Here is a 17,162-nt window from a genome sequence, read left to right as displayed (position 1 = left end):
TTTTCTTGCGATGTAGGCATATGAAAAGTAGAAAGGGGTAAGCTGAAATCCAAAGACACCTTCCTGATAAAGCACTAGTTTTGTAAACTTGCCAAAACTGATTGCATTTGTAAAGCAGGAAGGCACCGTAGCTGGTGTGACACAGCATGTACCACCCAGAGGTACGAGGCCCTGGGGCTTTCTGCCTTAATACTCGAACCTGGTGCCAGGCACTTCCAACACAAGTCACAAAATAGCAGGAAAGGAGCTCCACCAACCGGGCGGCTGCAGTACCCAAACATATTTCGCTAGATGGCAGCAGCGCTCCACCAACCGGGCGGCTGCAGTACCCAAATATATTTCGCTAGATGGCAGCAGCGCTCCACCAACCGGGCCGGCTGCAGTACCCATTTAAATTTCGCTAGGTGGCAGCAGCGCTCCACCAACCGGGCCGGCTGCAGTACCCAATTATATTTCGCTAGGTGGCAGCAGCGCTCCACCAACAGGGCGGCTGCAGTACCCAAATATATTTCGCTAGGTGGCAGCAGCGATCCACCAACAGGGCCGGCTGCAGTACCCTTTTATATTTCGCTAGGTGGCAGCAGCGCTCCACCAACAGGGCCGGCTGCAGTACCCAAATATATTTCGCTAGGTGGCAGCAGCGATCCACCAACAGGGCCGGCTGCAGTACCCAATTACATTTCGCTAGATGGCAGCAGCGCTCCACCAACAGGGCGGCTGCAGTACCCAATTACATTTCGCTAGGTGGCAGCAGCGCTCCACCAACCGGGCCGGCTGCAGTACCCAATTATATTTCGCTAGGTGGCAGCAGCGCTCCACCAACCGGGCCGGCTGCAGTACCCAAATATATTTCGCTAGGTGGCAGCAGCGCTCCACCAACCGGGCCGGTTGCTGTACCCAATTATATTTCGCTCGATGGCAGCAGCGCTCAACCAACAGGACCGACTGCAGTACCCAAATATATTTCGCTAGATGGCAGCAGCGCTTCACTAACCGGGCAGCGCATGCGCAGAAACGACTTGACGCCAAAGGGGCGGGGCTTCCGGCCTCGTACGTATGGGCTACGCATACGGCCCCGGAAGGTGGGTTCATTTCCGGCCCGCGCGGCGCGCTGGAGTGGCCGTGGAGGTGCGGAGCCTTCGCCGGGAGCCTGGAAGACTTTCGGGCCGGGACGTGCGGCGGCGCGGTGGGTGAGCGCTCGGGCTGAGGGCGGGCGGGGGCCGGCGGGCAGCGGCCGAGTGGGGGGGATGTGGCGGGCCGGCGCTCGGTGGTGCCGGCGGCGGGCGGGCTGAGGCAGGCGGGCGGCCCGGCCCGGGACCGGCGGGGCTGCCGCCGGTTCTCGTCTCCCCGGCAGTGACGGTGGTCAGCGGGCTCCTCACGGGGCTGCCTTTTTTTGGTTGTTTTTTTTTTTGTCTCTCGGAGCTGCGCCGCTACCTCAGCGAGGAGGCGAGGAGCGGCGGCGGGGCGGCCCCGGTGCTCGCTTGTGGCGGCGGGGCCCGGGAGAGGGGTCGGCCCGCGGCGCCCCGCCGCCCACCCGCCGCCTCCGGGCTGCCCGGGCAGCCGCCGCAGCCGCCGCAGCTGTGCGCGGGGCTTTGTCTTTCCCCCAGCCGCTGGCCTGAGCCGTGGCAGCCGGCTGGGGCTGCCGGCCCCCGCGGGCCGCAGAGGCTGCCTCGGGGCCTGCGGTAACGCTGTCGCGGGGGGGTGGCTCGGGAGCCTCTTCCCGCCCCTGCGAGCAGGCAAGGGAAAGAAAGCCGGCGGTGGAATCCCCACCCCTCGTCCCTGACTGCTGATTTCTCTAAAAAGTATTACAAAGGGCAAGCGTTTAACTACCGGGGAGGGTTGGGAGGCAGCAGTTCAGGTGTCTCGCTGATCCTGTGTCTTGACATTCAGCTCCTGGTCCGGAGCAGCCGAATGCAAGAGGCCTTTTGATTTGCTTCCCAGTGAAACGGGGCTCTTTTGTTTTTTCTTTGTACCTAGGTTCATCCGGAATTGTACGTTGACAAATCAAGGGGAGCTAAACTGAAGGTCAGTCTAGATGTTACTTTTCCACGTGTGCCTTGTGCTTGTGAGTCGGACTGCTGACTACGGAGGGATCACTTTTGTACTTGCCGAGGGCCCACGTGGCTCCGTGTGCTGCGCTGCGGCTCGGGCAACAGCCAGGGAGGAATTGTTGGTCCCTCGTGGTTACGCAGCCAGGCCTGCTAGGCGCTTAAACCAGCGTGTCCGATCGGGCAGTATTATTTTTCTAGATTGTGAAAGAGCCTGAGGTATAAACCCACTTATGTTTCTGTATGGCGGTGTACTTTGTCAGAGAGCTTGGTCGCACTGACGGAGCTGGCACAGAGTTCCCTTGGGACTCCAGATTTGACTATCTTGTTGAAAGGCTCGAGAGCCTGCTTTGGAAGTCACTTGACAAGGCACAGCTTTGCTGTGATTTTGGTACTTGAATTCTGACTGTAATGCCAAGGCCACGTGTTAGCCTTTCTCCAGAAGTTATAAAAGCAGAGTGAGCGTTAAGAATCTGATTACCTTTTAACTAAATTCAAAACAAAGTTGCGGGATGAAGTGACTGGAAGCGTCCTGCAAGTCTGACGTGGGTATTATTGCTGTACATGTTATCTGCCTGTCTACCGATCGTTCCTGTCTCTTGTTCTGTTGTGGTAATTCCTTTGGGTAATGCGTTGGGCTCTAGATGTAGTGCATCTTGACTTCCTCCTGACCCCCCGAGATGTTATCGGTGTTTGCCTTCCTCACGTTTCACAGGGCGTGGGAAGGCCAGAGAGACTGGAAGCCTCAGCTGTTATGTGTGGAGAAGCTGTCAGCTTTCTAAGAGAGCATGTAGCCAGCAAGCACATCGTGGTGCTTCGGTACCAAGCTGATACCACAGGCCTCAATCTTTTTTTTGTGAAAAGGGATCACAAGGAAATGTGCTGATGTTGAAGGGGGAAAGGCGGCGGGGGAAGAGGTAGGAGGCAGCTTTCAACCAATTTTAGGCTTAACTCGTGTGTTCCTGAGAATGGTTCTGGGCTTTGAGGCGTTTGCTTTTGGCTTTTTGCCTTAAGCACGTTTATCTTTCAGGGTAACGCTTTCTTGGAAGTTGGAAACAGTCCTTCTGGGACACCAAACCAAACCCGGTACCTGGGAAGGCCATTTAGCGTGCTGCACCTTGTGTTTTATTCCCTGTCGGTCACTTGGTCCTAGCCGTACACGCTCTCCCGGTTTGGCACGTTCTTACCGTGCTGGGTGAAAGATTCTGTCTTTTCATTTCCTCAGTTTGCCACAGGTCATAACACTTGTATGTTCATAGACCGCTTCCCTTGCTCACTGCTTTCAGATTTGAGCATCGATGCCATGGATGTAACAGGAGAGCAGCAGCAGGACGTAGAGCACAAGCCGTTTAAACAGCACTTGGATAAAGCTGCCAATCGTGTGACTCCAGAAGCCGAGAGACATGGTAAGATGCTATTCTGCCATTCTTGGATGGATGCTCTCATAGCCTTTCCATCACCGTATGCCTGCTATGAGATTCATGGGAACAAGGGACGGCTGAATTCACAGCGTTTTAAACACTACAAACTCTTGAAGAGTTTATAGGACACATCTATTACACTGGCAGATCAGACAAGCTCCTCTGTGTGTGTATATATATATTATACTTGGTACTTTTGTGAGGCAAGTCTTTGCCTGGTCCCTCTGAAACTGGGAGAAGGACTCATTGATGCATTTCAGGAGCAAAGCTGCTGAGTGAACAGGCTTTTCCTACTAGACGTCAAGCAGCTGCTCTGGCAAAACTTGACTTTGGTTGCATCTTTAAATCCTAGGAGGCTGACAAATGGGACGAGCTGGTTAAAGAGCCTCTCTCCAGGGAAGGCTCCACTGACTTGACCCTTAAGCCTAAACCCGCATCTTACTACGTTTGCTTTGTGTGTGTTAATGCATACCTGATTCATAGATTTCAGTTGATTGATCAGTTACAAGTTGGAGTAAGTGGTCCTTGGCTACATATACCTCTCCTCTGTGTTTTTTTACATGTTATGACTTACTGTTGTACTTCAATACAAACCGGGAACGATTCTGGTAGTGTTGCAATGTAATGGTAATACTGTCCTGACTTTGTCTTTCTAAAACGTGAGGTCCTTATTATCTCTTCTGGGAGATAGTGTAGTTCTGTGTATTGGCATGAAATAAATTTGCTGATTTGTTGTAACTCAGATTTAACTTTTCTGTTCTTAAAACCTGAAAGGCTAAACTAAGTCAAGAGCTGAACAGTGGGTAGGTACGAGAGCTTCTCCTGTTGTCACAGAAGTGTGGTGATAGCATTCTTACTGTTGCGTCACTTAGCAGCCTTTCTGTATTCAGAGGCTGTGGCGTGATGAATGTAATGTCTGCGGTCAAACCCTGCTTTTCTGTACCTAATTCTCTGTTAACACATGTAGGCCTCCTGCCTTATTTGTGTTGCCAGCCTCCACTGGGATTACTCGGTCTGAACCGGTTGCTCTTGCTCCTTATATTATCAACAGAGAGGAAGAGAAACTTGCAGGGAGCAAACAGTCTCATCCAGGAGAGGCATTTTGGAAGCGATCAAATTGTATTGCATGCAGCAAGCAATTTCTTCTGCTGTCTGGTAAAAGTATATGGCTAGTTTGATTTCCACCACGTGTGTGGCAAGTTAGATTGGAAGTGTACACCCATCTTCGTGAAACTCCATGGTTATCAGTTTCTGTTAGTAACACTTGATGTTCAGTCATTTATTTAAATGGCAACTATAGCAGTATTGACTGGTAAAGGAAAAATGCACGCAGACGTGGTTACCACTGGGCTTGCTTTAGTCACGACTCAGAGCTGGGCCATCACCCCGGTGAAAGATTCAAAAGGGAGTGCTGTGGGTAGCAAGGGTCCAAGGGTGGCTGTCACTAGGGAAATTTCTGGGGGCGCTTGTTAGGCACTTGGACTTTTGCGCATCTCCATTCTCATCGGGTCCGCAGTTAACATATGCGCTAGGTTTGCACGGACATTCAAAGGTGTAATGTAGCATGTGAGCTTGATGCATTGAAATCTTCCAGGGGAGGGTGTTGTATGATTGCTAGCAAGTGTTGGGGAGGACTGATGTCTAATATCCATATCCTTTTCATATTCAAGGTTAAAATTTTAATAACCTTTGTCTTTTGGAGGATTTTGGAGTGTGGGGTTTTTTGTGGGGTTTTTTTTTGGTGGTAGGTTTAGTGCTTTATTTTTGAACACGGCTTGTTTTCATGGATGCATACATAGGACCACTGTTATTTATTGTATTAAGGGTTTTCTTACCCTGCCTGCTTACCCTCCCAGTTACTTTATCCTTCCTTTTCTGTGATACCTTTTTATTTCCTACAGCAGCAGTTAGTTCTCTCCCAGTAGACTTGATTCCTTCTTCTTCTCATTTTTATGTCCACTAAAATACTCTGCATAGAACAGTTGTTGTCAACATCGGTATGTGATGATGGCTTTCCGCATGACTGCCTGTGAGGAAGAGGGGAAATTCATATCTCTTTTAGGACAGTATCTGCTGGTATTGTCACTTATGAAAATGAGTTGCTTGTTGTCTATCTTATTCAAACAAAAATTTGAAAATCCAACCACCAGTATGACTGCTTTATTTGTATAGATTCAGGCCTTTTAATGAAAGAGTACTGTCTCCTGCAGGTAGCTGGAAATTTCCAGTTTGCACCGGCAAAAAGTTTCCAACAGTCTCATGTACATGGTAAAGTATTTTCTTTTCCTGCTTATTGTGACCTTTAGCTTCCAAGTGTTTCAGACCATTTCCTTTGAACATCTTTGCATTGCTGTCTGTGGTAACAGCAGCACTGCTTCAGGAGGGAGGACATTGCTGAAATTTCGTTAGAGAGGTTTAGAACTATTGGGAATGAATAGAAAAGTGTTTTCTGAAGGTGCTGCCACATGGTTGTGGGAGAACATGGAGGAGAATGTCTCTGAGCAGTCTCTCAGCCTCACTTGTTCTACAAAACTTTGATGCCCTGCTGTAAAACAACCTCAGGTACGGTGTTTGGTCCAGGACCTGAATATCAGCATCTCTGGAAGGGACGTTTTGGAGAAAAGCTCTTGAGAATTTCAAGGCAATTCAGAACTTTCACAGTAAAATTTCAGTTGTGAAGGACTTCGACTTCCTCAAATATATAAAAATACACAGTGGCTGGAATGATATTGGTAGTTTACAGAATCATAGAATGGTTTGTGTTGGAAGGGACCTTTAAAGGCCCCCTAGTCCAGCCCCCCCTGCAGGAAGCAGGGACATCTTCAACTAGATCAGGTTGCTTACAGCCCTGTCCAACCTGACCTTGAATGTTCCCAGGCATGGGGCATCTGCCACCTTTCTGGGCAACCTCTCTTAGTGTTTCACCACCCTCATCATAAAAAATTTCTTCTATCTAGTCTGAATCTACCCTCTTTCAGTTTAAAACCACTAAGCCTTGTCCTATTGCTACGGGCCGCACTAAAATGTTTGTCCCCATCTTTCTTATAAGCCCCCTTTAAGTACTGAAAGGCCACAATAAGGTCTCCCCAGAGTCTCTTCTCTGGGCTGAACAACCCCAATTCTCTCAGCCCGTCTTAGAAGAGGTGCTCCAGACCTCTGATCATTTTTGTGGCTCTCCTGCTCCAACAGGTCCGTGTCTTTCCCGTGCCAAGGACTCCGGAGCCAGATGCAGTGCTCCAGGTGGGTCTCATGAGAGCAGAGGGGCAGAATTGCTTCCCTTGACCTGCTGGTCATGCATCGTTGGATGCAGCCCAGAACATGGTCAGCTCTGACCTGTGAGCACATGTTGCTGGCTCATGTCCATTTTTTCGTCCAATGGTACCACCAAGTCCTCTGCAGGACTGCTCTCAACCCCTTACATCCCCCAGCCTGTATTGATATGGGGGGGGGGGGGGGGGGGTGTTTGCCCAGACCCAGATGCAGGACCTTGCCCTTGACCCTCATGAGGTCACATGGGTGCACTTCTCAAGCAGAGCACTGGGGGAAAATGTTTTGGAGAGCCTTAACTCCAGTTAATGTTAAAATGGGTCACACACAATGTAACTAGTGTAACAGGTTAGTTAATGACTGGTCTTTCTCAAGGGGTGCCCTTGAATTTGTCTGGTGCTGCTCTGTAAGACTTGTTAGCCTTGCTAGTACTCGGGTCACACTTCAGGTGCTGAGGAATGTGACCACCCGAGTGTTAAAGCTGATAACCTAATAACCGCCATCATCCTGTGCAGGGTTGTAGGAGAGCAGCTACCGGGAGGCCACCTGGTGCCAGCACAAGCATTCCTGCAGCTGTGTGATTTAACCTTACTTTGGAGCTGCTCTGACCACAAGAACAGCCTCACATAAAGCAGTACTTCACACGTTTCAGCCTGCTGCATGCATTCTCTGATGTGACTCTTATCTGAAGAGAGGGTGGGACAGGAATGGGCCATCAACAGAAGGATGGGGAGACAAAGACTGTTCTATTCCTTTGACAATAGGTCCAGTTTAAATGCAGATCCACCAGAGCCAAGTGCTCTGTAGAACTTTGTTATTCCGCGAAGGTTACCCTGCTGGTGTCTGTGCAAAAGGCAGTGGGGCTTGACACTTCACGGACAGCTGAGGCACTTAACTCTTGCCTTAACTGCAGATAGTACTGCAACATGAAACAGAGTGTTCCGTTAAGAAAAATGGCATAGCATAATCCCAAGGCCACTTTGCTTTTCTTTCCTTTCCCTGGCCACCATTTCACATGTATTTCCAAAGTTTTAGTAGGAATTTCTTTTTTAAAGCCAAAGGAGCTCCGTGATGCAGTTGCCAGCACAGGCACACAAACCACTCTGCTAGTGGCAGTGACAGGTCTGCACATTTGTCAGAGACAGCACCAAGAATATCTGAAGCCAGTGCAGCTCTGAGCTCTTTGTAATGCAGAGCCATTGTCTTAATTCCAGTGACTGCAACCTTCGTTTGTGAGCATTGAACATTTTAACTGTGAAATGGAAAGGCTCTCCCTAGATCAGAGCATTAGGAGGAACATAGTTTAGGCTTAGCATTTCCTTTTTCTAACTGTATGTTCTCTGTTATGCATGCATATCTCTTTAGTAAGGGGTTTATATAAATGCAGGTAAAGCTTCTGGTGTTTTAATGGAAGATGTTGATGGAAAAAAACCCGAGTTCACAGCACACTCATGTTGAATAAATGTTTTAAAGGAGAGGCTAGTTCTGGTCGGCTCTTTAGCATTCTGGCTTGGCTTGTGCTAGGCTGTGTGCCAGAAACACTTGAAGGGAGCAGCATTCCTGATCTTTGTTGATCATGTAGCAGCACTGGGTGATCTGACTCCACCAGCTCCTAAATAACAGACTGCGTTTTTTGAAGCATGTTTATCTTTGCAAAGGTGAAAGTTGAGATCTGACTTCCTGACCAGTGTTAAAATGCACCATGGCCTCTGGCTACTTTAAGATGATAGTGTGACTTTGGACAAACCTGGTAGGAGCAATACTGAAATCAAGTTGTAAGTTATATTTCATCCTGAGACTGATGTTTCTGGCATTACATAAAGTAATTTAAGTAACCAACCAAAAGATATCAGTTGCCTCCCATTGCCCCTGATTTCCAGCTCCCTTTGGGGGTGCATGCTGCTGCTGGCATTGTCATATCGCTGTATGCAGGAAGGGCAGGCCAAACACCCCAAACCCTGGCACTAGTGATAGTCATCTTGGTCGTACCAGTTGTTTGCAAACATCCTGCTCAGGCTCTCCCCACAGTCTTTTCCTTTCCCTGTGCATTCTCTGGGCAGCTGTAACAAGGCTGATTGATAGGCAGAGCCCCTGAGAGTTGCTAAGATGATGATAATTTCATTAGGGAACTTCCATTTGGTATTAAGGCTTGTGCTTTGCTCAGTTGTTAGTTTGGATCTGTTGTGCCTCTGTTTTACAGTAGTTAGAGGAGTCATGTGTATCAGGTGGTGACAGAGATAGATAACTGTGAATTTTTCCTTCCTTGCCCCTGGGGTCTTGTTTTTGCCGTAGATTAAGAACACATTCAGATGAAGACCAAAATACCTGTTCTGAAGTAACCCCAATTAAAGATACTTTCATTCATTCTAGCAGTGGCTAGTGTATGTCAGGAGGGGAATTGCAGCAGTTTTATCTATCATGTGCCCTACTGCAAGCAAGAGAGAAACCCAGGGGATTTTCTTGCCATTTTAGATCTCAATGGAAATGAGAGGAACTCCCTTATAAGCTAGAATAAGGTAAACAGGTATGCTTGTTATCACAGTGTGAACTATATTGTTAAACTGTTTTTATATTACATTTCACGATCTGCAGAGCTTTGGACTTGATTATGTAAGTGTTCCCAAGATAATGTTCTAGTTCTCTTGGTCTGTTTTCCTTCTGGATTTCCCTGCCTTTGCCACATTGAGATCCTAGTGTACTGATCCCAGATGGATTTGGCTTTACGAGTCTGAGCAGAACCTAGCACCTGCTTTCACACAGGGCTGTGAAGGATGGTCTGGGACATCTGCCTGTTGCTTGGCAAGCCTGTTCCCCTCGTCCCGAGACTGCCTTGCTCCTTAGCTGCGCTCCCCAGTTTCCTAAGGCTGGTATTTCCATAGCTGCTTCTGGATCTGGGAGGAAAGTAGATGATGCCCGTACCAGCGCCACCGAGGCAGCTGACAGCACGGTGCTCCCATGACAGGGAGAGAAGTGGGTGCAACAGCCTGCGCTGTAGGTGGGGGGTAAGGGCACTGGCATCTGGCTGTTTCCAGGAGGAAAAGGAGAAAGTACGCATCCTGGAATCTGCCATGAATACAAAAAAGAAGAGCAAGTGCTTCAGAGTTTACTGTTAGGACGCACAGAGTAAGGGAGGACCTGTCTCTGTTCCAGAGCCATACTCGGAAAAATATAAAAATAATTAACTTTAAGCTCCTTACCTTGCCCCTTGGATGCTGTGCAGTTGTTTGAGTTATTAGCATTTCCGTTTCAGATCAATATGATGCACTACATCAAACATCTCTCATTTGGAAGGGATTATCCAGGCATTGTGAATCCTCTGGATGGGACAGACCTCACTGCACACCAAGGTAAAAGGCATCTGAGATAAATCTCTTTTTAAGTGTCTGTATTCATAGGTGTCAGAAGAGAACAGGAGTGAAGTTCCCGGTGATATGGAGAAATAGTGTGAAATGGGGACAATGGACATCGATTGTGACTGTGTATGTCTGCCCAGGAATGTGGGTATGGTGACTAGTCATGGGTGCGATGTCTGATAGGCACACAGCCTTGAGGAGACGCCTACAGTTTTGAGGAGACGCCTGCCCTTCTTCTTCTAACAAGGGGGCTATTTAAAAAGAATGAGAAAAGGATGAGAGATATTCCAATGCTATCTAGAGGGAGGGAGTGCTAAGTCTCCTTGCTGGAGAAGATCCGGATGGTCACAGATGGTCACAAGAACATGAATCGCCTACAAACCTGCAAGACCACCACATTCCAGGCAAAGGACTGATAAGCTAATTAACGTATGAAGCGAGAGTAAGGGGTTTAGGTAATGAATATGTATAGGCTTTAATTGAATATTCATTTGTTTTATTGTATATATGTGAGATGGTTCTTCACTTTGGGCATGCACGCTTGTGGAGGAGCGATCCCCCGTGCATCTGCGCGCAATAAACATACCTACTTTATAACTTTCGAGTTATAGAGTCTAATTCCGTACGTCACCAGTCCTAAACAAGAACCCTGACAATTCTAAAACATGGACGCCTCCACCATATGCTCTTTCATGAACGGCTGCCTCCATTCATCTGGAACAAATCTGCCAATGTGTTTTGATTCTGTGACCTTTTGGAAAGGTCTTTCTTTTCAGTGTTCATGGCCTAATTGGTAGTTGCTGGAGAGCTGTGGTGTCTGGCTGACCTTGATCTACCCAGCAGTAATGGCTGCAGTGAAGTTGAAATGTTGCTGATCTTTTCTAGGTAGCTCCAGTTTGCTGGCTTGAGAAGCAAAGGCAATTCTGTCCTCATGCTACTGCTGCTCAAACTATAATCTTGGCTTATTGGCACAAGCCTGCTTGTCTGGATTTTCTGTGAAAGATCCTGACTGTATCACTTTATACACCACTACAGAGTTTTGTTATTTTTTCACATCTGCTGATCAATGAATTTCATTCAATGATCATTTCATCAGTGAGCTCCTGTAGTTAATTTTCTCATATGCCTATTTATTCTTTAAATGCCTTGAAAGTAAAATTTAATAGTCTCAGGAGCTAAAAGATGGATTTGATTTTTATTTCCTGTCATGGCACCCATGGAAATGTCTACATGATGGGATAATGTCATTCTGCAGTTTAAGCCAGAAGCATTAAGCAGAAAAGTTTGCCTGGCTTTTTCTGGTGATGGGATAAATTCCTGCAAGGTGAGGGCTGATTCTTCATCCTCACAGAAAACTGCATCCATTCCCACTACCTTGCCCATTGCCACTTTAATCCAACTGCTTCCATAAAACTCAATACCGATCATTTCTTTGGGGAGCAAAACCATCCCCAGCCCTTTCTAAGGAGGCTGATCCAGGAAGGACCATGCCTAGGGGCTAGTGACTCAAATTGGGATATGAAGGGCTGATATACCAAGTATTGCTCCTTCAAACCTCTGCAAGCCACCTTGAGGGAAGGACCTAGGAGGCACGGTGTCTTCCTAAATCACCAAGTTCCTTGTTTTGGAGCAGTACTCCTGGATGCTGCGAAGAAATGCCCCTACCTGCAGACACAGTAGTTTATGTTTTGGGTTTTTTTATGGAGAGCATACCATTATATCTGTCTTTCCCTAGCTGTCCTTCCTAGAGTAAGTATATCTGTCCACCTGTCTGTCCATCCATGCATCTGTCCATCTCTGCCTTCCATCCAACAAGTCACCAGGCCTATGTAACACAGCTGAAACCCTCCACCAGAAGCATGGCATAGGAGAGGGCTGGATATGGTTTGCAGGTGTAAACAGAAAAGAATGCTTGTGCAGTGCTCTGCAATGGCAGGAGGGCCAAGATACATGATCAGGAACAGAATTCCTTCTCTAACTAATGTTTTGTTTTGTGTTACAGATAAAGCAGAACTAAACTAATTATCAATTATTTTTTCCTCCCTTCTTGCTTCTCCTGGCTTAAAACAACAAAAGAGCTCTTGCAATTCCAAAGTCAATTAGTCACTGGGCTAGAACATAGGCTTTTGACATTGTAATTAGACTTCATTAATGGATCACCAGCAGCAGCAAGATGGAAACCTACTAGATGAGCCTCTCCTTGCATTTTCTTTCAGCTAATTACATGCTTATCTTGGAAACAAAAGATGCTGTGAATAAAGAAAAAAACCCCAATTATGTGTCCCAAATTGCGGACTGACGGGCTTATAGTGAAAGCCTCCTTGCTTGAGGTTGTAAAATGGTCCTTCTGCAGCCACAGAACTTCTTTTCCTTACCTTTGCTGCTGCCCACTACATATCACCAGTCCTTCTCTCCATGTTGCCACCAATCCCAAGTTCGTTTAGGTCTTCTGGACACGTAATTTATAAAACGCTGTCCCTTGGGTGTGCAAAAAACCCTTGTCCACTTTTTCCTTACTTCCTCTTTGGGTGCTGAGCATGCCATGGAAGGACTGAAGCTGCCACTGCTCCCAGAGGCAGGAGGAGATCTCTGCCTTCCAGCAGAGCTCTCTTGCCAACAAGACCCCTCTGGGGAAGCAATTTTCTCATGCAGGTCATTGATATTATAGCACAGGGTGATTAGTAATCAAATAAAAAACTGCTTTCAATTAAACTGAGGGCTTCTAGCTTGGTAGCATCTTTCAATAGCAATTTGTAACACTAATGCAAATACAATTACTGCTAATTAATGGGTAGGTAGCAGACCAGATATTACGACAATTTTTCTCCAAGCAACACCAGGCAGTGAAACCTGTCTCACACTGTATGAATGTACTGCTCCCTGTGAAAAGCGCTAAGCTTCCTCTCTCTTAGTCCTCTGAGGTAATTCAGTGAACAGATAGTTTAAGGTGCTAGTAAATTTACGTTGTGCAAATTATTATTTGTCATTTTATGTTCAACTTGGGAAGAGGCTTCAACAAGCCGTAGTACACTGCCCTGTGTAATTCCTTTCATGATGAACTTGCTAAGGATCAGAGCTCTGGCAATAAATTGTAAGTAGCTTTATACTTCAGATAGTCATTTGGATTTATTTATTTTTTAATCACCAATGATAGCAGGAACTGTTTTGCAAGTTTTACAATTGTTGTGGTATTTTACTGTTCTGCGGCCTATTCCCACTGTTATGTACTGCATAGATTAGACTGGAGATAACAATAAATGCTGAACAGTTATTTGTCCTTAGGTAGTGCTGTGTTCTTTGATGGAGATTGGATTGCTATGCCTCTCCTCTGGATGGAGAAAGTGAACCCTCAGGATGCAGAGCAGGCAGCATCATAAAGCACTTAAGGCATCATAGAAGGAGGTGGAGGGATGAGCAGGAAGGGAGAGTGCCTGGATCTCCAGGGCTCTCCTAAAGCAGATGAAGGACAGGGCACAGGGGAAATTTACAGCTGAGCAATGAGGTGTGTTACTTCTACACCTCTGAGCACACTCGCATTCCTCTGATTCTCCATCCTGGACGATGGAGACCTGTCCATGTGACCAAGTGATATCTCTGGGTCACAACAGATTTCCCCCCTTGCCCCCCCCACCCCCAGCACTGCCCAGCTCTCTTCCCTAGCTGGCGTGACCTCTTCTTGATGAAAAAGTCCATGTTTTGGAGAGAAGGAGGGAGTGCTAAAAAGCCTCTCCCTGTGTTTGGAGCTGAAGTTTGCAGCACAGAACGCTGCAGATTCATACTACAGCCCGCTCTTTCTCCCCGCCTTACAAAGGGCACAGCAAGGGAAGAAGAGTTTGAAAGGGGCCACTTCTCCACATCCATCAGTCAGCTGGAAACAGGGACTCTGGCACCACAGAGTGCCCTTATGTGGGCTGGGTTGTGAACAGGCATGTCCTGTCCCAGAGCTGGTGTGTAAAGGCGTACCTGCAGATAGCAAGGAACACAAACGGGTGTTTGTGGTTGCACTCAGATCGTGTGGAGGGCTCCACAGTCTCAGGGACTCTGTTCCTAGACCTTCCAGAAAGGAATATAATTAATAAACCACCTACGTGGGGGAAATCACTGCCTGACCTTTCATGCAGTCAACCTGCAGTGTCATCGCCTGACACTTCTGGTTTTTATCAGTGTACCCACAAATTAGCCACGATGTCTCACCAGCTAATAGGAAGAGAGTAATTACTGGTGCTACTGCTAGAGCTGATATCAAGGACTGCTGTGGGAAATAAAGGATTAATTTCAACTATATATGTAGGAGATCTTGATAGCAGCAGGTGAAAGGGGAAAAGAAAATTTAAAGTAGACATCAGTGCGGGAACGGACATACAATTGTAGAAGTCGAAAGATATTTGGAACTGATGTGCAATATTCTTAGTGTGTAGGACAGTGATGGAAACTTCTCAAACCCACAGGCTGTTTCCTTGTAGTAATCACTGAACAAAGTGGGAAAACTCACAGAGAGAAGACAGGAACAGAAAGATGGGGTTTTTTTCACATCTCAGGGGCCTGTACCCAAAATCAGAATTAGGGGGAGGGTGAGATGGGACTGGCATTAAACCAGCAAAACTTAAAATGGACCATCTGAGACGACACGCTGCAGACCCCAGGAGCTGGGCTGGGGTGGGAGGGCTGGTTGCAATTTGGCTGAAACAGGATCAAACCTGTGTGTTCCCAGGTGTCAGGGTGTACCAAGGGGATGGAGATGCCTCTCCTGTCTCTGTGCTGACCACTTGGAGTGGCTAGGTTGAGCACCAGGTACTCCTGCAGGTGGGCACCAGGGGCTGTGAGGGCAGGGCTGGGTTACACCCCTCACACTTTGCAGGATCATACTGGGTCGCATTTCTTACCAAAACGTCCAGTTTCTCCATATCCCCAGCCTATTCTGGAAAGCCTTGGAATACCAAATGCTCAGGAAATAGGGAGATAGCTGGCTGGATGTGTAAGAGGGAGGGTGATAGATGTGAGAGGGAAAAGGATCTTGGCTTTAAAATGTGTATGACTTCCTGGCCTGAATGAGGCTGTCTGTTTTAGGGCATAAAGAAAAAAAAAAAACCAAAAAAACCTGTGCTTGTTCATTTCAGGTAAGTTTTCCTGAGCAGAGGACATTTGGGACAACAGGTACAGCAGCGAGGGGTAAGGATGCCCCCTCCGCAGAGCAGCTGGTGGGACCAAGGCCCCCCCACTGTGCACACAGCCGGGCAGTGGGACACAGACCTGCCCTGCGGGACACCTGGCTCCAGGTGACCAGCCACGGCCCTAGCCATGCACTGCATGAACAAGCAGCTCTGGATGAGGTAGATGCAGTGCAGGAGTCAGGTTGGCATTTCTGACAGTGTGTTGAAGCACAGGATGCATCCAGATGTGGAGACGGACAAACAGCAGCCATTGCCTGGTGCCACATGGATTGAACTGGGAGCACTGGGACTCCATCCCTTCTGTTTCCCCACGCTACACCCCGGTGTGTTCAGCAGAGGCTCATGCAACACAGTCCCCCAGCACAGAGGGGACATCCCTTGCCACCTTGTACATCCTTGGGCACCCAGAGAAGCCCAAGGCTTGTGCCAGGCTCTGCTCTTAGGGCACATCCCCTGCTCTGCACCGTGCTGGATGGAGCCTGGTAAGGAACCCATGGTGGAGACTTGGTTTTGGGGGAGCCCTGCACCATGGCAGGGTGCAAGACCCTGAGACAAAACTCCACAGTCCTTTTGCAGGCAGCATGTTTAGGGCAGTAGGATGAAGGATGCTCTTTGCAGCAGTAATGAAAGGCGGGGGGGATGGGGGCAGCATCAGCAATGCAAAAGCTGATTTCCAAGAGGGGGAGAGGGATGTGAGCCATGGTTTCCATGCCCGTTACACAGTGACATGTTTTGTTTGGGATTTTGGAACTGGAAAAATAGACTTTTTTGCAGACAAAAATACAGTAAATGCAAGACAGTGTGGAAGAAGGCCACAACCCAACACATTAGCACATAAAAATGTTTTTTTATTAAAAAAAAAATTGCAGATTAAGTTCGAAAGAAACAAATAGGATCATTTCAATTTGTTGAAACACCACCATTTTTTGATTTGTTTCGTTTTGGGTTCTCCCCCAAGTTTGATGTTCCTCTTAATAAAAAAAAAAAAAAAAAAATATAGTATAAGAAAATAATCCCCCTCACTTGAAAGACTCCTAACCAAAGGTTTTCCTAACCCCTTTTTCTGTGGGAAAGGTGTTGGTTTCCTGAGGAGGTCTGTGATGGTATCAATAATATAATGGTTTATTAATTCTACAGCAGAAGAACTTAATTGTGGATAAATTATGAACATAGCAGGAGGCAGGGGAGGTCTGCATTCCTCTCACAATAAATGAAATTGAGTATTATTAATACATAGCAAGATTAAAGCAATTTCTGTCTGATTCATGGCTCCTGCTTTCTCTAAAGACAAGTGAGGTGGACAGAATTGCCTGTTTCTGCTTTCAAGTCTCAAGTACTTCCACCAGATTTGCACTTGCTTTCTGTCCTAATGAAGAGAGGGTAAACAGTTTCTGCTACCATGTAAACCCAGCCATAGGTGGTCAGAGCAGCAGGGACTGCACTCAGCAATTGTGGCATTGTTTTGTGAAAACTTGCTATAACGTTTTATCTTGGGTGATCCATTTTCATCAGCGGATAAATAAAAAGTTAAATTTTCTCATGTTAGCTTTTTATATAATCTAAAATAAAAAATATTTTTTTAAAAAAAAGGAGATAAGCTATTGCAACCAATCAAGCTGACTTAATGACTGCTAGTTAATAAAAGAGTACTGGTGCTGTTTTACACTGTGTACCGGCATTGAAATGCTAAATAACCTGCAGACAAGTGACACTTCTAAGATGCCCTACCAAGAGAGCTCATTAGTCCTTTCCAGAAATAAAAGGAACAACTCCACTTTGCAAACAAGCTGGAAAAGCTGGAAAGCAGAAGAGGAAGGAGATCACAAGGGAAGTCTACAAACATACATGGAGTCCCCTCTGCTGAAAGGAATGCATAAGATGGGGCAAAGATTACAGCAGAAG

General features: G+C 47.1%; 1 protein-coding gene across 11 annotated transcripts in view; it reads left to right on the top strand.

Moving 5' to 3' along the window:
* The first annotated feature begins 957 nt into the window (after positions 1–957).
* The window catches only part of LOC114014320 (endoplasmic reticulum-Golgi intermediate compartment protein 3-like), a 41,035-nt gene continuing 24,830 nt past the window's right edge, over positions 958–17,162 (top strand). For 2 of the 11 annotated variants that reach the window (XR_008731162.1, XR_008731163.1), the window contains exons 1-4: positions 960–1,190; positions 1,978–2,025; positions 3,274–3,454; positions 9,987–10,083. Coding sequence is in view for 9 of the 11 variants with exons in the window: in XM_055703475.1 (XP_055559450.1) it covers positions 1,005–1,190; positions 1,978–2,025; positions 3,274–3,454; positions 4,437–4,642 (621 nt within the window). In the remaining 2 variants the exon portion in view is untranslated. Of the gene's footprint in view, positions 1,191–1,977; positions 2,026–3,273; positions 3,455–3,821; positions 4,073–4,436; positions 5,655–5,679; positions 10,687–12,305; positions 15,193–17,162 lie in introns of those variants that run through there. The other 9 variants (XM_055703477.1, XM_055703476.1, XM_055703475.1 and 6 more) reach the window with 9 other exon arrangements.

This window comes from Falco cherrug, chromosome 3, assembly GCF_023634085.1.
Source record: "Falco cherrug isolate bFalChe1 chromosome 3, bFalChe1.pri, whole genome shotgun sequence".
NCBI classification, from domain to species: Eukaryota; Metazoa; Chordata; class Aves; order Falconiformes; family Falconidae; genus Falco; species Falco cherrug.
The sequence above is the reverse complement of the archived record's forward strand: the minus strand, read 5'-3'. Positions and strand labels throughout refer to the sequence as shown.